A 25,254-nucleotide genomic window follows, 5' to 3' on the forward strand; every position below is an offset into this window, starting at 1 on the left:
CATTTGGATTTTGAAAACTCGAATATTGAGCCGTAGCATAGATGCCACTATGCTATCCATAGCACCCCAGCCTAATTCTATATATATATATATATATAGAGTAAGGCTTGGGTGCTATGGATAGCATAGAGGACTACGGTGTTACGGCTCAATATTCGAGTTTTCAAAATCCAAATAGTTGATCCGAACCGTTCATCTTGTTCTCCATATTAATATGTGTTTGGAGGCCAAATTTTACATTTTTTGAAATTTTTTTACTATTTTTTTAGATAGGTAGAAAATCAAATATCTAAAGTGATTTTCTACCTAGCTAAAAAAATAGTAAAAATTTGGTCTCCAAACACATATTAATATGGAGAACAAGATGAACGGTTTGGATCAACTGTTAGGATTTTGAAAACTCAAATATTAAGCCGTAGCACTGTAGCCCTCTATGCTATTCATAGCACCCAAGCCTTACTCTCTCTCTCTCTCTCTCTCTCTCTCTCTCTATATATATATATATATATATATATATATAGATAGGCTAATGTGCTTTCGGTAGCATATGGGCCGAAATACACACGGTCCAAATTTAAAATTTCAAAATTCAAAAAGTCGATCTGAACCGTTCATCTTGTTCTCCATATTAATGTGCTTGGAGACCAAATTTTACATTTTTCTGAATTTTTTTACTATTTATTAAGCCATTTTGAAAATCGCTAATCCAACGGTTTTACTGTTTTGTTAAGCCACCGTTGGATCAATAATTTTCAAAGTGGCTTAATAAATAGTAAAAAAATTCAGAAAAATGTAAAATTTGGTCTCCGAGCACATATTAATATGGAGAACAAGATGAACGGTTCAGATCGACTTTTTGAATTTTGAAATTTCAAATTTGGACCGTGTGTATTTCGGCCCATATGCTACCGAAAGCACATTAGCCTATCTCTTTATATATATATATATATATATATGAGGAGGGTTCAAATGCCTCCATTTTTTGTGCTTCCACCATGCCTCCATTTTTTAAAACTTTAATAATTCAAAATTTAAAACTTAAAAATCAAAATAAAATCGTTGGATATGATCTACATCATTTTATCTATGCACATGTAAAAAATTATGACATTTCAATTTTATTTTGATTGTCATCAAGAGCTTGTAAAAAATGCACTAATTTGAATAATTTCTAGACGTTGATTTTTGAACTTATTGATTCACATAAAAACAAAATTGAAATGTGATAATTTTTTATGAGCACGTAGAGAAAATAACATAGATCACATCTAACGGTTTTATTTTGACTTTTAAGTTTTAAATCTTGAGTTATTAAAGTTTTGCAGAAAGACTTTCCATCATAGTCACAAGATTCGCGAATTATTCGCAAATAATTCGTTTTTTAGTGATGGCAAACTGAACGCCGAATTATTCGGTTAATCGAACTTTGATTGAATTATTCGCTAATAATTTGTGAAATTTACAAATTTTTGCCGAACTTTTTCCATAACATTTTTTTTTTGTGTTCCCTTGTGGGTCTGAGATCTCTAATTTATATAATTTTGAGTCATTTCTAAATTATATCAGAATTATTTTTTAATCACGAATTTTTAACCCAGCCGAACTGAATTCGAATTATTCAATTGTCAGTATGCTTCCCATAAGGCATAAGCTACATCATTATTTCACTGCAGGCTCATACAGATCTGACACCTCAGTCATGTGCACAGAAAATCCTACCGACGAGTCAATGCTGAACAGTAACGAAAGCACGAAAGCGAGAAGCGCTACCAAACCCATTCACTAATCTTCCATCTGAAAGATTTATCCCATATCCGTTCAAACTAATCTCGTACAAAATACTGACAGCGGGCCCCATTCTGAGATATTAACCCCTAGTTCCTCCCACGTTCCAGGCGCAGTTACCAGATCAATAAAAAAATCCGACATATCTGCACATAACCCTTTTCCAATTGCTTCCAGTTCCCGGGAATATTAGGATTTCCGGAAAGACCTTAGATCTTTTCCAATTTATGAAATTATACTTTTACTTGGCGTTTTCGTGATGAAAAGTAAAAAGTACTATTTCGAGGGGGTTTTAAGTTTTTAACATGCTGGTGAAACAGACAACAGCGATTGGGACAGAGAGAGAGAGGGGGTAGGTGACGGTTCAGTGGTTAAATTCTCTCTTCCAATTAGCATAAAACCAGTAGGAAAGCTTCGATTTGCAATTGAATGTAACCATTTCGTTTTCTCCCTAGAGCAACTCAGGCTGTTTACACAGGTTCGCTTTTTGTCCCCTGTCCGTACACACACTACCTCCATATTCAATTTTTTTGACGCTATTTTTGGATAAATTACCAATTTCGAGGTGCGCATGTTGATTTCTTTTGGCCTTTCTTAAAAAAAATTCTAAGCTTTCTGCTGTGTTAGGAAGCTCCTTTATGTCCCCTGTTTTTTAGCAAATACCCGATTTGCATGTATACCAACTACTGATGCAGATCCTTTCAGCAGAAAGTCAGAAACCACTTTTGATCTCTTTGATTACACGTTGCCATTTCAAGCTCGTAGAAAGAGTCCTTTTTGCATTCAATCCTCGGAGAAATCTCAAGGATTTGATAAATTGACGGTCAATTTCAAGATTTGGAATCCTCGATAATGATGTTTGTAGTAAATCTCGCAAAATTTGGGATTTCCTTGGACTCTTGTTTTTATTGATCTCGAGCTGTTGAATTTGATAGCAGTACTTGGTTGAGGTTCTTTCAGATTTGTCATGTAGCTTCTATAGTTCTATTTAATGAATTGCATGTGTCTCTTGGGATTTGCGCATGTTTTCACAGTTTGGGGTTTGGTTTGAGACCCTTTCACAGTTTGGTTTCTCCAATACAATTTTTTATTGATCTATACGATCTTAATTCTTTGAAGGTTTCAGAAGTAATAATATGCCTTTCAGTTTGGTCATAGCAAAGTTCATGTCTTTCCAAATAATTAATTTTATAACCTGTACTGTTTAAGGGATTTCTTAGTTTGAATTGATTATTTTTCTAAGAAACTGACCAATCAAATCTTTTTTTTATTATCTTTGGACCAAGTATGCAAACAGCCTAGTCAATCAAGCTAACCAAGAAAATTTTGATACCCCCCAGCTAATTTCATACAGTATTCTCCAGAAAGCTAACAATATTGCTGGTACAGTTGTACCATGTTCTCTGGTTGCTTTTAAAAATGTTATCTTAATCATTGTTTTGTAATTTGTGTAATTCTGCTTTTCTCTGAGTTAAATTTTTCCTCTTGATGAAGTATACTCTTGGCTCTTTTTATGCTGAAACTCGAGGCAGCCGAAATAAGTCCAAAGAAAAAAAGAACAAACCCCAATCTATAAGCACACACTACAATGTACCATATCATAAAAAACCAAAATTAACTCCAATTTGTACCAAATGCAGGTTTCTGATACTTTTACCAAACTAATCCCAATCTGTGCGAATGTCGTTATCAACTGGATCATCTCCTTCCTCCAGAAGGAACACCTTTCGCAATGATTCCTTCATCGATGAAAAAGACGTGATTGATTCCATCACAAGTACTGAGATGGGCTATCTCTCGCTAATCGTGCTTGGTGCCTCAGGTGACTTGGCCAAAAAGAAAACCTTCCCGGCTCTCTTCAATCTTTTCAGACAGGTATGCCCTATGATAGACTGTAAAGATGAATTTATACAGAGGTAAAAGTCAGGTCAGATTATGTTCAAACCATACTAAAATCATGCAACCGAACTTTTATACAGGTTGCAAAGCTGCTAATTAAGATGGAACTTAAATATTTATGAACTGAACAGAATAAATCCAGTTATCAAGTAACCCCAATAAAGTTTACAAATATGGTACAAACAATGTTGTATTGATGTGTATATAGTGATTAACTAAATAATTTCAATATGTATTATTGCATATTTTATAATATATTTACATAACTAATACTTTGGTTTACTATTATGTGTGTAGCCATGATAAGCTATTAAAGTACCCCACCTGTACAAGCTTGATGCCCATGACACCATCTCAATCGTTTAAGCAAATTTCTGTCTCGAACAAAATGTAGTAGAGAGTTCATTTCAAATGAAGTGATACAAAAAAAAAAAATTCTCCGGGCACAAAATGCTAATTCATCAAAAAGGGTTTTCAAAGCAATATCAAGTCAATAGGTTTCTTTAATTGTGAGCACAATCAACTACTTCTCTTTCAGGGATTTTTAAAATCCGACGAGGTGCACATCTTTGGGTACGCAAGAACAAAACTCTCTGATGATGACCTAAGGGAGCGCATCCGTGGGTAAGCCTAATATGTTGTTATAGTAAAAACCAGATCCTTCACTGATACATGCCAATCAGAATTACATTTTTGAAGAATAACTATTCTCCTACATGGCATCAAATTATTATACATATTTAGTGCAGATGAGTAAGATCTCAATGCCCTTGCGAAACTGTGTAAAAGTAAATATGCCCCTCTTCAAGTTTCTTTCAGAATACCTCAAAAAACCCTCTGCGCTTACACTTGTGAGGATAAGTTGTGGCTGAGGGATAATTTGTGACTTTTGAATAAACATGACATACCTTTTGTTTGTTGTATTAATTTATCACTCGTATTTTCATTTACAGATATCTCAGCAAAGGATCCTCAAGTGAGGACTCGGAGATCCTTTCCGACTTCTTGAAACATGTACGAAAGTTGTCAAAGTGGTTGATTCACAATACCAGTAGCTTACGACTTCCCTTCTATTTATTTCTCTTTATTTTCCCAGATCAAATATGTGAGTGGTGGTTATGACAGCGCAGAAGGATTTCTCTCTTTAAACAAGGAAATATCAGAGCATGAACTAGCAAAGAACAGTTATGGAAGTTCAAGAAGGCTCTTTTACCTGGCATTGCCTCCTTCTGTTTACCCTTCAGTTTGTAAAATGATCAAAAGTTACTGCATGAATCAAGGTAGTTTATGTTGTTGTTGCTATAATGCCAATTAGTGCAGGTTTGCCTCATATCATCCCATAAGATCTGTATCACTTAGAACTAGTTTGGTACCCTACCATATGGCACAATTCAGAAATGTTATATTGTCCCTATATCTTGGTACCAAGCCAGCTTGTACAGTTTGAAGTTGTTAAGTTACCAGCATACCTCAGTAGTGGGCTCCTGGTCTTATCAAAGATCAATGTTTATAATCCTTTGCTGTTACCTACTTCCTTTATTTTCGTCTCTCAAATGTGTACTTCTGGAGATTAATTAATTGATTACTTGTTTGTAGCTGTACCTACTGGGTGGACTAGGATAGTCGTAGAGAAACCATTTGGCAAAGATTTGGCATCAGCTGAAGAACTCAGTGCACAGCTTGGGGAGCTTTTTGATGAGCCGCAACTTTATAGAATCGACCATTATTTGGGAAAAGAACTTGTCCAAAACTTGGTAGCAATCAAAACAATTGTTTAATTTTTGAAAGATTCAAAATTATATGTTGGCCTTTTTCACCTTGGAACTTGCATTCTAATTTTTTTCTTGGGACTGTACAGCTGGTGCTTCGGTTTGCCAATCGCTTCTTTCTTCCCCTCTGGAATCGTGATAACATTGATAATATACAGGTACAAAATTGTAAATTAGCACCATCTGTCGCTAGTATAACTTTTTCGTATCTAAGTTTGCTGAATTTTTTTTTCTCAGATTGTATTTAGGGAAGATTTCGGAACTGAAGGACGTGGTGGGTATTTTGACGAATATGGGCAAGTATTTTGGTTCTTATTGTAATTAGTTTTACTGACAGGATTGACTGGTATATGCAGGTACTTGTTTGGTACATGTCCTGAATGGGATTACACCTTTTCTTGTGATGTTCAAATAAGTACTTGAATTATGTAAACAGCTATTCAGAAAGTACTAATTTTGGTTGTTTTTCTTATCTTACAGAATTATTCGTGATATTATTCAAAATCATTTACTCCAGGTATACCTACTGTGTCCTTGCTTCTTTTTTTCTTTTTACTTTTAGAAAAACTTCATTTAATTAGAAGATCTAACCTAACGGAATATTGTTTCTTTTTTTTTGTAAGGTTCTTTGCTTAGTTGCTATGGAGAAGCCGGTCTCTCTTAGACCAGAGCACATCAGAGATGAAAAAGTTAAGGTACTGAAGTATATATATTAAATATGTTATGTACTTTTACAAAAAAGCATGACTGTTTATCAACACTTGCACAATTTGTGTATATGTGTACAAGCACCAAGTACATATTAAAAAAATAGCACTATCTCATTTGGTACCAGGGAAGGTGATTTTCTCTCATTAACTCAGTTCTCCTATAGTCCTATGTGATTTGAAAACACTCCCCTTGTATTCCTACTTCCATTTATTGTTTGTTTCATTCTCCATACTTTTAAACTAATCACTTGTGAATAAAGAAAATACAAGTAAAAGCAGAAATGACTATGTGCAACAGTGCAAGAATAATGGTATAGGCAAGCTGCATAATTCCAGAGAAAGAACGTGCTGTTAGAATACCTTGTTCATTTAGAAATGGTTGCTTCATTGCATATACCAAAATATCATAAGGGTTAACACTCCATCCTTTATCTTTGCAAAAGGAACATATTAAGTTATAAACATAAATAGATCTTTCATTGAAAAACAAAATTTGATGTTTGTCTTTCCTGGAATTCTCATCTTCTCTGGCACACATGTATTTTATTATTGTTTTTTTCTGCGTGCAGGTGTTGCAATCAGTGCTGCCAATAAATAATAATGAGGTGGTACTTGGACAATATGAAGGCTACAAAGATGACCCAACTGTTTCAAAAGACTCAAATACCCCTACCTTTGCAACCATAGTACTCTGGATACATAATGAAAGATGGGAAGGTATGTTAGGACCAAGGGCAACTTGGTCTTTTTGAAAACAAAAAATCTTTGGTAGCTGATAGATTTTGTTTTCACTGAAAAAGGCCTCAGAGGCTAATTATCAACTCTTAATTTTTCTTTGTTATACATGTTTTAGGTGTTCCATTCATAATGAAGGCAGGAAAAGCACTGAGCTCGAAGAAAGCAGAAATCCGTGTTCAGTTCAAGGATGTGCCAGGAGATATATTTAGATGTACTTTAAACTTTTATCAATTATGTGTGACTTATTAACCAATATCTATTTTATTGCTCCCTAATTTGTATTTTATCTTATTTATTGAAGGCAAGAAGCAAGGGAGGAATGAGTTTGTTATACGCTTGCAACCAAAAGAGGCCATGTACATGAAATTGACAGTATGCATATCACCAAAATAACAATATTGGTTTTATGTTTGCTTTTGTTTCTCGTATTGGGTGTTACAAAAATCTTTTCTTATATTATTGCAGGTGAAGAAACCAGGATTAGATATGTCGACCATACAGAGCGAGCTTGATTTATCTTATGGCCAACGTTACCAAGATGTAGCAATTCCTGAAGCATATGAACGCTTGATCCTAGATACGTAAGTCCTCTCTCTCTCTCATCCACTCAACTCACTCTAACAGGCAGCCGCACACAAACACACACTGATCCGTCACTGCCACTTACTGATGTAAGCCATCCCACAAATTCAGAGTATTACATCTCATTCTTTTGTTTTACAGGATAAGGGGAGATCAACAACATTTTGTCCGCCGAGATGAACTCAGGGTTTGTTTCACAACTCTTTTTCACATTACCTCTTTCCTCTTTTGTTTTTGCTTTTTTTTGTGTGTATGTGGATCCAGTCTACAAACAGCCTATACGGACTGATAATTTTTTTCTATTCAATTTTATCCTGCTGTTTTATGATTGTTACAATCATATTTCAGGCTGCCTGGGAAATATTTACTCCCCTATTACATGATATTGATGATGGAAAAAAGAAACCGGTGCCGTACAAACCTGGCAGTCGGGGTCCGCATGAGGCTGATGAGTTGGCAGCTAAGACAGGATATGTGCAAACCCATGGTTACATTTGGATCCCTCCTACTCTTTAATTTAATCTCAAGAAATGCGCAGGCGAGAAGAGAGGGTGCTTTTGATATGCGGATGCTTTTTGAGTGTTTAGTTGCTTGTATTTTTGTACTAGTGCTTGTGCGTGGTTTATTTAAAATAATAAGAGCCTTTGCATTGTATCAGAACAACTAATTTAATAATATGATGGATGAATAAGGTTTGATCATTTTACACTATGGACCTGGTGGTGATTTATATATTGCTCGCCGAACAAAATGCCACATCGTCAATAGTTTTAGTTTAAGCAATTTAGGTACTTGTCTAGTCATGAATACTTAAGAAGCCAACTGTAATATTTAACGCTGCAAGGAGCAAGAACTTAGTATCTATCCTGGGTCTTAAAATCCTCTCAAGATTTTATGAAACGGTTATATTTTATCAAGTGTTTGAGGAATTTTATAAAAAAATTAATTATAAAATTAGTAAATTACTATTTCGGCCTTTTCAAACTCAGTTTACATCAGTTGGAGAAGATTATGTTTCAACTTCTATCTATTAAGCTCAAGCTCTGCCACGTGTTATCCAAATAAGTATGTTTTGACACAAAACTAAACTAAGCAATTTTTTTTTTCTTTTTGAATAAAAGATGAGGTCAAGCCTTCAAAATTTACATCTTTATTATTATACTCTTATCCGGTTTTTGGGATTTTGTACTCGTAACCTTTTGAGAGGATATTGCCTTTGCCACTAGATCAACACTGGCTCTTAAGTAGTATAATACCATTAAAGATAAAGCCTCACTGTTTTTGTAATTTTAGCTCATGGATAGGTTTTCCAAGTTCTAGTAGGCATGTGGTTCATAGCTAGTTTCTCATGTTTTGTTTTTACTGTTTTGGATATGTATAAAAATCAGCACCAACTTCTGTATTATCAAATTTACAAATTCCTTTAATTCATTTGCCTAAATTGAGTTTTGAAAAAGACCTTTAGGAGTTGCTAATTTACCAATTTACAAAATAATGAATTGAGTTATCGATATCAACATGTCCCATGCTATTAAATAACGCACTTCAATAATCTATACATAATTCCATGTGTTCACGATTTGCATGGCAATTATTATTTTTTTTTTTTTAAAAAAGAAGCAATTCAGGGTTAATAATGGATCACAGCCATATCTATATTGTGCATCCCGAAGCTCTTGAATAAGTTTACCAGAATCCTTGCATTTCGTAGGAGTGAATGCAAATCAAAGTTTTAATGGGAATTTATAAGATCAATTTTAGTTCAGGTCCTCAAATACCCAAATTACACAAATAAAAAACTTCGTAACTTGATTTCTCTGAGTTTTAAGCTTTTATCAGACTGATACTGAATTGCAATCTTTCAGAAAGCAGACTGATACTGCTAGTTATCTCTCTGAGTTTTGGCTACTTTTGCTCTGCACAGTCTAATGTTACCCAAACAAAAGACATCTCAGTGCCATTTGGACCCATGTGAAATGATTATTATTTGCATCACCAAAAAGCTGCACTAAGAGAGAGGCTCATGAAATCTAGGCCTATTGATGAACTTGGATGGTTTGAATCTCATCAGGTATCTATTATACATCCCACAAAACTAGACATGAGGTGAACAAAACGAGCAACACAACTTATATTGCAAGTAAACAGCATTTATTCCATCGTGACTATTGAAAACCAGAACAACATTCTAGAAAGTATGAAGACTGCTTCATAGGCATAACCAAATAAACTAACCAGAAGATGCCACTTATGCATAAGACAATGTAAAGGAGAACCAAAGAAAAAACTTTCTTTTGAGGTGAAGAGAAACAATAAAAGACAGCCTTCTACATTAAAGTACAGCACCTAAGCATATAGTAAAGAGATCACACGAGGCCACCTCCTTTTACTGGCCTTCTAAAATCTATCAAGATCTTGTGTTGCGGGAGAAATCTGTGGGCATATCAGCATGGAAGGCTGAAATATAGATCGCAAGGTTCTGAGAGGACCATGTTAAAAATCACAAGATGATATATAAATGAAATGCAGTGAGAGTTACCTGTGACAAAATCACAGTTTAAGCCATTTCGGCTTGGTCGATTTCTTCGCTGCTGGCCTAGGGTTAGGATCAACCATAGCAGTAGTCGGTACAGTGGTAGGTACTGGTTCGGGCACCATGCTCTCCACCATTTTTGGTATTGGCTCTATGCCATTCAAAGCTCGGATCTCTTCACGGAGATAAGGGCCTGCTTTTGTTTCTTCAGTATTTAGTTCTGAATCTACATCAGACAATTAAAACAAATTACTGCAAAACTCAAAATGCCCGGTTTTTTTACCTAACTTTTAGAGAGAATTATAGTAAAGAAGGTGAATTTTTACCATTAGGCAGGTCATAAGAGAAGTACACAATAGCCCCAGGGGCAAAGCCGGCAGAGTAGAAATCCTTTGAAGTGTCCTTTATTCTCTCTTTTGGAGGCGTTGTATCTAAAACCACACGTAAATTATTAATAAAATTCTACGTAGATGTTCTTGAAAATTACTAAAATATGTTAACAACACTTTAGGAGGCTTACACAAATAGAAAGGGATGTCAGGTCGAGCGATTACTTTCAAGAGAAGATCAACAAGATCTTGAATTTTCTCAGACGGTTTAAAATTAGCCTCGAGAATATAACTGTCAGGGAATCGTACTCTTATGACAGCCTGCAGAAACAGTACGGGGTTCTAAATTAGTATAAATCAATAAGTTTGCCAATATCTCCAAGAAATATTAGAGCATGAAGTGAAACCACTACAAAAGCTTCCTAATAATTTTGCCAATGCCTCCATATTTTAAAACCTTACTAATAAAATCTTTGAAACTCAAATAGAAAAGTGAAACCACTACAGATGACCTATTTCACTCTCCACATGCAAGAAAATTGCAGCATTATTATATTGATTTCATGGGCATCATCAGGTTTGTGCACAGTTTCTGTGCGATATGTTTTTCTTGAGGTGTTTTGCCCATCAAAATGAATCCAAATGCCGCAACTTCATATGTGTGTAAAAATATGACAAGTTCTCATCTAACAATTTATTTTATTGGAGTTCTATAATTAAACTTGTATACCAGCTGCTCCTGTAATTTAGTTGTTATCGATGGAGTTTTTGTTTTGTGGTTTGTGATTATCAGTCACCTTTACAAACAAGATATACCAGCTGTACCACACCATATAGATACTTACGAGAGGCTAATAGTCTGGATGAACAAGGATAAATTGAAGGTTTGTACCCTTTTAATGATAATGAAACAAAGATATAAGTAAATATAATATGTACGGCTATAAAGTGAAGTACCTTTGTAATTCTTGCCCTCCTAGCAGCTGCTTCTGCTTCCCTAAGCTTACGTGTTTTGAGCACTTGAGATTGAGCTGCAAGTAAGAGAAAATCGAAATTGAAGTTCTTGAACAAATATCGAGTCGTGAGGTCATCAAATTGAAGTTCTTGAACAAATGTATCGACCATTGACCACAACTATTACCTCCGATTCTGTCACCCATGACTCGGTAGAAGTCCTCGGGAGTAAAATCATAAAAATCATCAGGTTCATCTGCACAAAAACAAACATTCATAAATCACCTCTAAAATTATTTAATGTGTATAGTGTTTTTCCCTTCTCTAAACTACGCTCGGCATGTTGATGTCATGTCTATACTGTTGGCTACTAATTTCAACCAAACTTGTCCCGAATAAACTTGGTTGAGAATAATTTAATTAAGTTAGACATGACATCATGTTTGTGTTGGCCTGTGGGTTATTTTCACAACCATCCCAAAAAATGGTGAAATTAAGTGCAATACAAAAATAAATACTATTTGCAGATAGTTAAATAGGTGGTCTAAAAATAAAAAACCTTACTGATAAATGCACAACAATGAACTTAGGAGATATTTTATTTACACTTTGCTTGCGATATACATAAGATTTACCTTCAGTAGAAATAGGCAATCCACTGGGTCCCGCGGAGCCTGATGAGCTAGTAAAAACACATATCTCATGGCCTAACTCTTCTGCCACAGCCGAAAGCTGGTCCTGTATGATTTCAAGAGGAAATTGGAACTTTTTCATTTTCTGAAACCAAAAATAAAGAAAAAAAAAATTCATGACTTTCTAAACCCAGTAATTAAATATTGAACACTTTGAAGTAACTATTTTCAAATTCTGCAAGGCATGCAAAATTATCGGATCCGGCGAACTATTTTTTTTTGCATTACCCTTCTACCAGATACTTGGCTTTCATACTTTTTCTTTGGAAGAGCGAAATTTAACATTTCCAGCAACGCCCCAGATGGTTTCCAGAGGACCAGAAAACTAAACCGCCTGAGAAAATTACCCATTAAAGAATCTAATTGACCTAATAACCAATCCACCAAATTCTGCAAAAGGGTTCGAATTGAACCGATTTGAACTAAGTTTAAACCCCCTCCCGAATCCCGATTAAACAATTTCATACAACAACTAGGTACTTCGAAAAACCAAACAACCAAAAGATCTCAGATACTAAATTGAAGTATCGGAGTGGCAACCAAGACAAGCAATTAAAGAAAAGGGAGAAGGAGAAGGAGAAGGAGAAGGAGAGGGAGACCTTAGCTGGCCGCTCATCCATGTCAATGAAGAGGGAGGTGGAATCGCCGATGCAAGATGGTTACTCCAGAGATCAAGCAAAGAACCCTTTCTTTTGGAGTCTCAAATCGGTACAATTATTCCGTAAAATTTACTCTTCTCTTCATCTTTGAGGAGAATTTTATAGGAACCCTCCAAAATTGTGGAAATTATGCAACTTTTCCTTCTAAAATTTATAATATCATATTTATCCTCGTAAATTTCAAAAATTCTCACATACACTCAATTTATTATCTTTATTAAACTTACCTTTTATATATAAACCTTTTATTTTACCTTTCATTAAAAAATAAAAAAAATGTAACATGTGTAAGAAAAAGTTTCAATTTTCTAATTGGCACGTTTGTGAGGATAAATAATTTGTTTACAAATAATTTGTATTTTTTCTTGCGATGCACACACAAGCGGATGTCTAAATATAATTTTGTATGCATTGCAAATAGGTAAGTGAACCATTTGTTTTCACAAACTGACTAATCAAAAGACTAAATCTTTCTCTTATATATGGTAATTTTTTATTTTTTTAATATAGAGGATAAAATGAAAAAATTATAAATGTATAGTAAGTTTTATTTTTTTTAACAAAGGATAAGATGATTTTTTTTTTATAATAAGTTTTACAATTAAAAAGACAATTGATTGAGTGAATCCGGGAATTTTAAATTTAGAAAAGTAAATTTGATGTTATTAATTCCATAAGAAAAAGAATTGGGTTCTAGATAGCTAGCTATAACTGTGATGTAGCTTTTTCAGACTTCAAAAGCTAACGTTATTAACCGCTTTTTTTGTATAATAATTCTAAATAGCTAGCTATGGTGTGCTATACTTTTTTCATACCTTAAATGTTACAGCGTATATAACGCTATTTAGAACTTTGAAAAAAGATACATAATAAAAATGTTGAAAACTTTTTTTTTTGTTATAATGGGCCCTTATTTCTTTGATATCTGAGGCGTCTTGAGTCTTGAGATTCAAGAAAGTTTTGGGTTGGAAAAAGTGATTTTATATAATTGGGCCAGAATTAATAAACTGGGTCAACTAAAACCTTTTTATCAAATTAAAATTGAGGCCCAAATGTCCTTTGGTAACAAAGATTCCTTTTCATTAATTCACGGCCACATTTATTAATTTCTTTGTAAAATAAAAATGTGGGAGCAGCTTTTTACTTCCGTAGGTGGTCCACAAATCGTTGTTTTTTTTTTTCATGTCAGCCAGTGGCCAGAGGATAATTTATCTTGTCAGGATCATCTGTGTAAACTAAACTTTGTAAATTCATATAGTGGTCCATGTATTGCCTTATAATTGACCCAGTACATGGTTCTTCACGCTATTAAATTCACAGAAGAATGTGAAACTGGATGGGACTGAGCTGCTCCACGTGCAAAAGTGGTACTGGTACCCAAGGTGACGCTTTTTTTTATGATATAAAGAAGCAACAGATTTGGCAAAAGATACTGAGATAGAGAGCTTGAATGGATTTGGTGAGACACAGATGATGTCTAATTAATTTTGCTTTCTGCTTTTGCTTCCTCGTCAAATTTCTGAGCTGAACCATGATGAGCACAAATCATGGCATTTTCGTTGAGGCCATTTTTTTTTACCCATTGTTGTGGCTTGACGTGCAAAGTACTTCAATTATTATTGCTGTTTTGGGTTTTAGGTTTTGGTCTGTTTGATAGAGTTTTGTATAGGGGCATGGCTGGAATATGGATTTACTTAATGGGTAATGATCGGTGGACCCATTAATTTAATGGATGCATCAAGAAAAAAAATAAAGAGAAGTTTCACGTGAGTCATATTAGAGAATTTTCTGTCTATAGAAAATATTAAAAAGGAAGAAGAGAAAAATAGAAAGAATATATGTAATTCTTCATGAGTAAAAAGATTGGTAGGAGAGAAACCGATAAAAAAAATACCCAGTGTTAGAATCGGTAGGGGAGACACTGATTCTAACCCAGTTCTCTTTTTGTTTTTGATTTTCTTTATTGAAATATAAATTTTTTTTAAGAATATAGATGGAATTTTTTATATTATATATAAATTCAAAAATATTTTATCTATTTTCTTAAAAGAGTATTTGATGGAGAAAATTAAAAACAAAAAATAGAACTGGGTTAGGATCGGTGTCTTCCGATCCTAACATTGTATATTTTTGGATCGGTTTATCCTATCGATCTTTCTTGTGATGAAGAATCACATGTACTCTTTTTATTTTATTTTTTTCGCTTTTTTATTATTTTCTATAGACAAAAAAAATATCCTCATATTAACATGAATCTAAATATGTTGCAACAATAAAAGCATAGTCAGGTTTTTAAGTTATGGAAATCAAACGTGAATAATAATTAATTGTATAAAATTTTAAATTCGCATTACAGAAAATAATGTAGAAATACAAAAGATATTGAAAATAAATAGAGGACAATTAATTTGGGAGCCACGAGCAACAACAGTTATAAGAGACTACAAACAGGTTACAGTCAGAATTGAAGCTAATTCTTTTTTTATGAAGATCAAATATGATTATAAAGTCAAAGCATGGATTCTATTGGAGGTTATAAAGTGGGAATCAAATTGTTGGCTTTTGGGAGCCCTTGACTTATCTGTTTAACTAGATTTGCAAAACATATATAATTGTATTTTACAGTTTTTCTCTTGAGTATCTGTGCAGATTTATGACAAGTGAAGGACTAGTAATTACACATCAAGGATGAATTAATACACTGCAATACAACATCATGGATGTGATCATGAAGGCACAGGACACTGGATAGCTAAAGCATTAACTCAAGATTAAGGATAACGTATATGTAAGATTGGTAAAATAAACTTGAGATTGATCTAAGTGAGGCCTACCGTTGTCACGGTCCACTGACCGTGATAACGGAATAAATAAATCCTGTACAAATTATGTGACGCTTAAAATAGTTTTAGCATCACCGAACGCTAACTCTTCTTAAGGATTTTCGTGGTGGGAACCGTTGTTACGGTCATCTACCGTGATCAACAGTGACCACCGTTACACTCTAAACCACTCCGATTGACCTACCATTGTGACGATCCCCTGTACCGTTACAACAGTCAACACCACTTACTTCATTTTTATCAACTCTCTATAAATAGAAACTATACCAAGGTCTGAAGTATCACTCTAGCTGCCTCAAACTTCAATATTTCGTATTTACAGATCTAGAGAAAGCCGTTGTTGCTTGTGCACTACAACTTCAATATACATAATCAATCTCAAACGCATTCAATCAATCAACCAACTCCTAGAGTGATCATGCGTGATCAAATCATTTACTACTTCGAGCTTTGTGCTCACCTTGCAATCCTTGAAGTCCTTGCAACTCGGATTGTGTTGTTAGGGTTGTGTGACTTCCCAGAAGAATTGTAAGGGGTCACCGGTTCCACCTTGTACTCATTTCCCATTGGGTAAAGAAAGGCTCGCCATCTAGAAGGTCGCGAGCCCCGGAGACGTAGGCGTTAGTGCCGAACTTTGTAAACAACTCTCGTGTCAAGTGTCTCTAAACTCTACTATATACTTTACTTATTTTACATTTAGTTTAGAACAAAGTTATTCTAGTTTCCGCCAAGAATAACTTATAGACACGTTAGAATATTATTACTTAGACCAAAAATATAAAAGACCTATTCACCCCCCCCCCCCCCTCTCTAAGTGCCTTCGGACCAACATGAATCTCTTTCCTTTTTGTGGGAGGAAATTTATGTCCTTAAAATCACTCACAGGTGGATTTGAGGTGAATTTTGAAGCAAAATTATATCTAATATTTATATGACAAAACTCACTCTGGACTTATCTGTCAGTGACTTTAGAGGTAGAAATTTTCTGTCCACAAAGGAGCATGTGATCTGATTCCATGAAAAATATGGGTCATTTTCTTTAAGAGGAGGGTTCAAATGCACCCAAATTTTTGTGCACCAAAATGCACCCTATCCTTTTTCTCCGTTTTCAATGTCTGAAGAGTCAATCCGAACCGTTAGATGCGATCTACATATTAAGATGTGCTTGGAGACCAAATTTTACATTTTTTGGAATTTTTTAACTATTTATTAAGCCACTTTGAAAATCGCTGATCCAATGGTCCAGAAAATGTAAAATCAGCGATTTTCAAAGTGGCTTAATAAATAGTAAAAAAATTCAAAAAAATGTAAAATTTGGTCTCCAAGCACATCTTAATATGTAGATCGCATCTAACGGTTCGGATTGACTATTCGGACTTTGAAAACGGAGAAAAATAATTTGAAAGATATGGTGCATTTGGGTGCATTTGAACCCTCCTCTTTCTTTAAATGGGAGATCTTTTGAACGTGAGTAATTTAAATGGAGTGTTCGACCGTAGATCTTTCTCCATAATCTGTTTTGTTCATAGCATCTATCTTGCTTAAAAGAGATAGATGATTGTATATGTTATGGAAACCAAGATCGAATGAACCAATATCTGTTCCAGGGAACCTGAACAAATCATATAAATTTTGAATCCGAATAGAAAATCTATATTCGGTCCGAATATGCAGTTCAGAGCATATTACAGGGTTAGAGTATATTAACAGTGATAAAAATACCCATTAAAAAAACAGTGATAAAAATATCGGTTTATAGTATATTAACAGTGATTTATACCACATATTATCGGTTTAGAGTATATTAATAATAATAAAAATACCGGTTTAGAGTATATTAACATTGGTTTATACCCCATATTAATGTATATTTGTTTATATATACATGAATTTTCATTTAAAATCCGCATATGCGATATGCGGTGGCTTTCTGCATACCACATATAAACTTAATATTAAAACACTGGTACTGGATAAGGTCCCATACTTTTTTTTATTTACATGTTTGTCCAGTTAGATAAAATATTAAAAGTGAGGCTATGGTAATATGCGCATTACATAATACACACGCTATGAATTTCTATCTTCGTTTCTAAAATTCAAACAATCGATCTCAATCATCAATGTAATCTTTATATGAAAATGTACGAGCAAATCAAAATTTATATGTAAAAAAGAAATTTTTTTTTTTCAAATAGGTAGAAAATCACTTGATTTGAAATTATTGGACAATTCAAAAGCCACAACTTTCTACTTATCTAAAATATTAAATTTGGTCTACAAATATATTTTAATATGAAGATTATGTTTAACAGTTCAGATTCATCATTTAAACTTTAGAAATAAAAATATAGATTCATACTACGAGTCAATCCATAATATACATATTATCATAGTCTCGCTCAAAGATTAATATCTCCACTAATATATTTAGTTTCTCTTTCTATTTGTACAAAAAAAACAATGATGTTCCAAAATATAAAATAACAGAGACGCAGTGGGTATTCTAGAATCCGTATCCTCTGCATTAACTCAGAAGAGAATTTTTTGAGTTAATGAATCTTAACCGTCCAATCTGTTTTAAGATAAGTGCAGACTAGATCCACATTAATATTGAAATATATCCTATAATATAGACAGAAACTGGATTATCTTCATTTAGAATCAGACGGTTGAGATTCATTAACTCAAAATATTTTTTTTTTGAGTTAATGAGAGGATACGGATTCGGGTATCCTGGGCGTCTATTCCACCCGCATTACACGTGTACTTATTTGCACCCGCCACAGAAAAACAAGATTTAAGGATGAGTAGCCCAGGTGGTGTTGTCTCGATCTCATCCTTCAATCCAATTCCCTTTTGATCAGGTCTTGTCTAACCTAGATCAGGTCCCGTCTGATTTGGATCTGTCAGAACTCAGAGAAATGACCTACCTTGTCTTGCTAATTACGTGAGATCTAGATTGAATAAGATAGATTAAGATCGACGAACGATTAATCAGATCGCCGTTACGCATGCTCTTTTGTGCTTTTTTTTTTTTTTTGAAAAGCTTGGTAGAGACATGCTCTTTTGTGCTGGAGAAGCAAAACAAGCATCAAAATCAAATTTGAGGTTTAGAGAGCATACAAGCCTTTGCTGAGGATGATTGGGATACTATTTGTGATGTGTTTGTTTAAAATTTGCTGGTTAACAAGAAGCTGAGTATGACGTTAGTGTCATTTCAGTTTATATAACATTAATTCTAAAATTTATCGAATCGACTTCAAACGGTGAAGCTAAACTGTTCAAACCGATATATTTCATTAGTAATGCGTTTACATGCATGATTTGTAATTTTTCGAATTTATTTAATATCATGTCAAGCGGTCAAATGTGGGAGCTTTTTAAGTTAATTTTAATGCATATTTTCTAATAATTTTTATTGCTTGACTTGGTACTAAAATAATTCGAAGAAAATATAAATTTTACTTGCAGACGCATACAGTAAATCAGTTTGAATGATTTAGATTCATCATTTAAAATCTATCTGATAAATTTTGAAATCAGTGTCATATAACACATACAAAATGATTGCTTAGTTTCTACTTACAACATTTTTTACCTTAATTGAGTTCGAAATTGAATTAGCGCGTCTACATCCTTGTCATGAAACTAGCAAGAAAAAATGTTTTCCGTTTAGAGCATCCCCATCTCACTTTCTAATCTTCATTTGGGCTACATGAGAATTTCTTATTTAACAATTTTTCGCTCCATTTGCTTATTAAGAAACCAATTGCTATCTATTTCTATTGGCCGTCCGAAGTCATATAATATTTTTTCTTTCTCTGATTGGTTCGTAACCCAAGCGAACAAACTAAAACTAATTCAGGAATACGGTGGTTAAGAAATTAAAATTGAATCGAATTCTCCTATGAACAAGACATTTGTATACAATTTCCTTTGAATTTCACGCATGTAGGTGCTCTTAGAACATGGTTAGCGAGAATATTACAAAAATGAAACACAAAATTTGCTTTTATTTTTGCGATTAATGAATTAAATGGATTTTAAACATGAATCCCCTGCTAGAAAAAATTCGTTCCATTTCCGCTTGCAGCTTTAAAACATTGTGCATACTGGCTGAGCGTATAGTACAAACAGGATGGCTTTGGTTTAGATTCTGTTGACAGACTATAATGTAGTGAATTGTTAGATGTTTCAGGGACTGTATTGTAAATATTACATCCCACTCTGTAAATACATTGTGATTAATGAATTTTTATGGTTGGCACTTGGCAGCCTCTGCTAACCTCTCTCTCAAAAAAAAAAAATACTCGAATAAATTCAATTCTCATAAAATAAATCGAATCGGATCACGTTAGATCAAACTCGGATCCTTTAGATGGAATTACAGATGCATTCGCATGCATAGTATCTACATGAGATGCATGTACCAGTTGGGTGCTGAGACTGCGACCTTGTCTGTCGCAGGAACTTCAGTCTCTGGCGAGGACTGGAACGTTCGTGCTCTCGACTGAATTATTAGACGAGAAATAATGACGAGTAAAAAGGACACCGGTGTCTGGCAAGAACTGGAACGGACACTTAATTAATTAGAAATCACAAGGAAGAATACAATAATATCAATTCACGTGCTCCCCTCATTCGCTTGTACACAGGCAGACTCACAAAGTTCCAAGGGCAGCTGTTTTTTTTTTTTTTTTTCTGAAATAAATTTTGCTCCCCTTTGGATGTTATATTTTTAAACAGAAATATTTTATAGGTTAGAGAAATCCATTATCAATTTGATTTAACCAAAAAATATAACCTAAATTTAAACATAATTTAAGAAATCTATTATCAATTTCTGATCGACTTTGTCTCTTTCTGAAAAAAAAAATTGTTCCCCTCTGAATGTTTGATTTGTAATTCTGGTTAAATTTAGGTTAAAATTGAAATAAATTTCTTAAATTATGATTGGTAATTAGAATTATAGGTTAGAGAATCATAAATTACAAGTCAGAATATTGGAAAATATAAGTTAAACATTATTTTTTTATCGAGTGACATTAAATTTGTAAATTTAGGCTAAACATCTGTAAATCTTCCGACTTCTTATTTGTAGCATTTTTAAAAATAAATTAATTTATGACATTAAATTTGGAAAATCTACAAATTTATTGTCAGCATTTCAAAATTAATTAAAATGTTAGCAAGCGTTTTGCAAAAATGAAACGTTGTCATTCACACATTGCCTTACAAAATGAGGGTGAAACACAATTTTGAAATTCTAAACTGATGAAACAACAACGTTTCACTCGACTCTGAATGGCAATATTTGTGTTAGAGATAAAAATATTTATGATTTGATGTAACATGTTTAAATTTATATTTTAAACCTACAAATAAAATAATAAGTTATACAGAACTAGTTTTTAATTTAATGGCAAAAATAATATTCTCTGTGTTATGTGTGGTGAGAGATGCGTATTAAAAATCTAAATGAAGATCTCCAACTTTACTAAAAAAAATAACCGGCTATAAATCTGTTCTCTTGTTTAAACTTTAATCTCTACATACTGAGATTTTCATTTAGGAAGCAGCTAACAGTCCTCCAACTTTAGTCCTCCAAAAATTTCTGGATATTTTCAACTAATTATGTAAACATCAATACTAAATCCTGTAAATATCAATACTAAATCCTGTAAACTAATTCAACAAATCCTGTCAACATAAAAATGCGTGACAGCTGTTAAAAACGCGTGAAAGCTGTTAAAAACGCATGACAGCTGTTGGGGACCACCTTCTGTGAACATACACATAGTATCATGTGAACATACACATATTATCCTGTAAACATACACATATTATCCTATAAACATACACATATTATCCTGTAAACATACATATTGTACTTGAAATTATGGCAGTTGTGGCAGTTGAAAGCGCGTCAGAACTAAGCTAAAAAGGAAAGACTTTTATACACGGAGATTTTCAGGGGACGTTACCTTTTCTCTTTCATTTATACCCTTTAAAAAAAATAAAAAAACCTCCAAAATGGAGGAATTCGACATTTACCCGCAGATTGGCTTAGCAGTCCCTCAAAAGTCTAATAAATACACTGTAATATTGAATATATTTAAATTTTGAGGGACCTCTAATTAAACTGCGGCCCCTTATAAATGATCTGCAAATTAACTTAGTGACCCGAATAAATGTAAATTTCCTCTATTTTGGAGTTTCTTTTTTTTTTAAATGCTATTAATAAAAATTTCAGCTCTATATTAGCCCGAAGGCCCCGAACGAATACCTACAGCTTTACAACGTAACAACGATGCTTATACATTCTGCAAAGAACAAAGGCGATGTGTTACTGTTTGTGATCTATTCAAGATTTAGGTTTCGTAAATCAGAAAGTTCACAACTTTGATGATCTAATAATTGATTTTGTTGATTCCTTTATTTACTCTTGTTTGTAACCCAGTCAATACACAATGCATCATTCATACATGGATGGCGATTAATTGATCAATTCTGCTCGGTTTTGTTGATCAAGTCTATTACTCCAGCAAAGGAAATACACCATTTGACTGTGAGAATTAGGAATATATATTGGGTTTGACTGGAAATTCACTGCATATTTTCGCCTGTGATCCGACTTAAACGGTCAAAATTCAAACTGCTCAGTCAAAACCTACTCAAATGGAAATAATTAATAAACAAGTGCGTTTTTGAGGAATAAATCCGCTGTTATTCTCAAGCAAAAAAATATCGAATTGAATTTAAATACCTAATCAGATTTAAATCCATTAATTAATTAAATACACGATTAAAAAAAATGTTTTGATTTATACTTTATAGTGCCCTAACTTGTAATTTTTGATGTTTTAACTTATATTATAATTATCAATCATAATTCAAGAAAATTATTTTGATTTTAATCCTAAATATAATCCGAATTACAAATCAAATATCTAGAGGGGGGCAAAAAAAATTTCAAAGAGGACAAAGTCGATTGGGTCCGATAGACCTACACTAAAACTCAAAATTCAGAAGGGCAGCTGCCCCCTGGAACCATGTGAGTCTGCTCATGAGAATAACATAAACCTGTTATTCTGATTCCAATCGTTAGTTTTCAATAAAATTTATACATAAAATAATTATTTATTTGAAATTCGAACATAAAAAAGTTTGAACGGTTGAAATCGGAATAACAAGTTTCTGTTATTCCTTGAGAATAACAACATATTTCTTTCTCCCTTTTTAACCATGAAAATGATAGGTCTCCTGTAGGGTTTTCAATGGATACGATTGATGTTGCCGGAAAAAAAAAATTACTCTTATTCATATCCAAGAAGCTAAATGAAAAAATATCTTATCTTATTCATACCCATCTTATCGAATACGATACAGATAAAAAAATATTATTGAAAGATATATATGAACTATTCATAATACTAGAACATATTATTCAACATCTCCATATAAATATAAACCTTCTTATATATAATTTTATCATTTTTATTTTTAATGCATGCAAAAAATAGTCTTTATCTGTACTTTTATTTGTCACGTTGACTAAACAAACTTTATCTTTACCCGTACATAATAAGTCATAAAAAAAAAATATTATCTGTATTTGACTATTTGTCTTATCAAATACGATACAGATACAAATGAGATGAACTTATAAAAGAGTGCCGTTGACATTCTTAGTCTCCTATATTTTTGTGTGCTATCGTTTGGTCGGCACCTTTAATACAATACGACCATTTGCAATACCTATATCGAATCTCATACGTATATATCATCAGCTGCTATTAGTTCTTATTTTTTCCCTACTAAAACGTGAAAAACAAATATCAGCTTTTAATCGCACCGTTGCTTGTACGTTAGACTTAATGGAATCCCAAATTGACTTTTCAAGTGAATCATATTTGACCAAATCTTTCCGAGTCTTATGAGTCATGACCTCATATTCTCTCTTTTCTTGTGTAACTCTCTTATTTTCAGGGCAGAACATAAGAATTTCATCGGGAGAGCAAAAAAATTCGAGTTTAAATTCATTAACTAATACTTGATAAAAAAAATACTTTAACTTGTACTTTTTAACATTCTGACTTGTAATTTCTAATTCTCTAATTTATAATTTTAATTATCAATCATAATTCAAAAAAATTATTTTAATTTTAATTCTAAATTTAACCGGAATCACAAATCAAACTTTCAGAGGAGGAAATTTTTTTTTGTTCAAATAAGACAAAATCAATCGGAACATCCCGATCTCTGCTAAAATTCACAGCTGCTCCCCCCTTCTCTCGGACTATATGGGTCCGCCTGTGAGCGTGCTCTACTAATTTGAGCATTCTCTCTAACATAATCTCTTGTGTGAATGCCTATAATAAATAAATTATTTAAAGGAAAGATGGTTGACAAATATATATATATTGAAGTGGATTAAGATAACAATTGTAGACCAATTAATCAAAGGGGGAAGGAGAATAAAGAAGGGCAGTTTATGGCTTATTTTTAGGGGTAAAAACGGATCGGATGCGGATCGGATAGTGGTAAAACTATATCTGTATCTGTTTTTTTTTTTATACAGATACGAATTGGATATTAGACGGATACATACGGATACATATCGTATACATATTTTCATAATATACATTAAACTATATGGTATATATCTACTATTTTGATATGGATATGAATAATTGGAATTCAAAACCATATTCGTACTACTATCTATACGGATATTCAAATATCAGATATCCGCATCTAATTTTCAAATACATATATGGATTTGATCGATAATATCTGATCCGTTTTCATCCCTACTTATTTCTGCTAGCATTAATAACATCAGTTGAGCTGTGTCGTGTTTGAACAAATTCACATTTTGTGCAGGGAACCAGATCTCCTGCCCCCAGAGTCACTGCGGGGTGGACCCGGTTACTGTTAAAGAGTTTAGGGTTATATGGGGACCCACTCTGCAGTGACTCTGGGTGCAAACGATTCGGTTCCTTTGTGCAGACTTGTTTTGTTGGATTTGGAAACTTTTTCTTATAAAAGATCTCTTGGAAAACAAGACAAAATGATCAAATATGAAATGAAAAAAAGCGATGGATAATTACTAGTTAACAAAGCTAAATATGGAATAGGATATCTGCAAAATCAGCAATTTTGCCCCTAAATATTAGGGATTCCCTAAAGCCTATAAATCATTTAAAATAAAACTAATGCTAAAAGTACCCCGAATGCACACATCGATCAATCAAAATTTGACACCATCTGTTCTAAGAATCTCGCACAAGATCTAATAGTATTAAATCAAAATTTGACATGTAATAGCATATTTTTCATCACTTGAATATGATACCTGACTTTATAAATAATATTGATAGTTAATATATTTTCAGTAAATTATGTAAAGAAAGGTCAAATTTTTGGAGAAATTTAACACCATCTATTCTAACTATCTGACATGTAATAGTGTATTTTTTATCACTTGAATATTGTATTATTTATGGAGATTTTATAATATGATACCTGACTTTATAAATAATATCGATAGATAATATATTTTCAGTAAATTATGTAAAGAAAGGCCAATTTTTTTTCCTAAAAAATAGTTCGAAAATTTAATTATTTGAAGGCCTTAGAAAAAGTAAATCTCACACCTCATAAATTTTACACATCAGCGACTCAATAGGGGCATTTTTTTGGCGCCATGTAGAAATGATCTTCTTAAGCTTTTTTCCTCACTGTTGATCCATGGA

At 33.2% G+C, this 25,254-nt stretch overlaps 2 protein-coding genes across 6 annotated transcripts; one reads left to right on the plus strand and one right to left on the minus strand.

Annotated features, from left to right (window-relative positions):
- Positions 1-2,095: 2,095 nt before the first annotated feature.
- On the plus strand, positions 2,096-8,189 carry LOC144566557 (glucose-6-phosphate 1-dehydrogenase, cytoplasmic isoform-like). Of its 2 annotated transcripts, none has more exons than XM_078316599.1 (16): positions 2,096-2,263; positions 3,426-3,660; positions 4,223-4,308; positions 4,638-4,698; positions 4,781-4,964; positions 5,281-5,438; positions 5,543-5,611; positions 5,691-5,749; positions 5,934-5,970; positions 6,077-6,148; positions 6,733-6,880; positions 7,017-7,112; positions 7,203-7,273; positions 7,367-7,482; positions 7,625-7,670; positions 7,832-8,189. In XM_078316599.1, the coding sequence occupies exons 2-16, from the start codon at positions 3,466-3,468 to the stop codon at positions 7,997-7,999; spliced, it is 1,566 nt and encodes a 521-aa protein (XP_078172725.1). In that variant the 5' UTR covers positions 2,096-2,263; positions 3,426-3,465; the 3' UTR covers positions 8,000-8,189. The 2 variants fall into 2 exon arrangements, with proteins under 2 accessions (XP_078172725.1, XP_078172726.1); XM_078316600.1 differs by having other exon boundaries at positions 2,231-2,350.
- Positions 8,190-9,624: 1,435 nt separating this feature from the next.
- PUX1 (plant UBX domain-containing protein 1) lies at positions 9,625-12,747 on the minus strand. 4 transcript variants are annotated; one of them, XM_078316345.1, is made up of 8 exons: positions 12,591-12,747; positions 11,935-12,037; positions 11,487-11,555; positions 11,303-11,376; positions 10,537-10,666; positions 10,343-10,447; positions 10,023-10,242; positions 9,625-9,940 (listed from the first exon to the last, which is right to left on the minus strand). In XM_078316345.1, the coding sequence occupies exons 1-7, from the start codon at positions 12,609-12,611 to the stop codon at positions 10,034-10,036; spliced, it is 711 nt and encodes a 236-aa protein (XP_078172471.1). In that variant the 5' UTR covers positions 12,612-12,747; the 3' UTR covers positions 9,625-9,940; positions 10,023-10,033. The 4 variants fall into 4 exon arrangements, with proteins under 4 accessions (XP_078172471.1, XP_078172469.1, XP_078172470.1 ...); XM_078316343.1 differs by having other exon boundaries at positions 11,935-12,076; positions 12,591-12,746; XM_078316344.1 differs by having other exon boundaries at positions 9,625-10,242.
- Positions 12,748-25,254: the final 12,507 nt, after the last annotated feature.

Source organism: Carex rostrata, chromosome 15 (assembly GCF_964058835.1).
Source record: "Carex rostrata chromosome 15, lpCarRost1.2, whole genome shotgun sequence".
NCBI classification, from domain to species: domain Eukaryota; kingdom Viridiplantae; phylum Streptophyta; class Magnoliopsida; order Poales; family Cyperaceae; genus Carex; species Carex rostrata.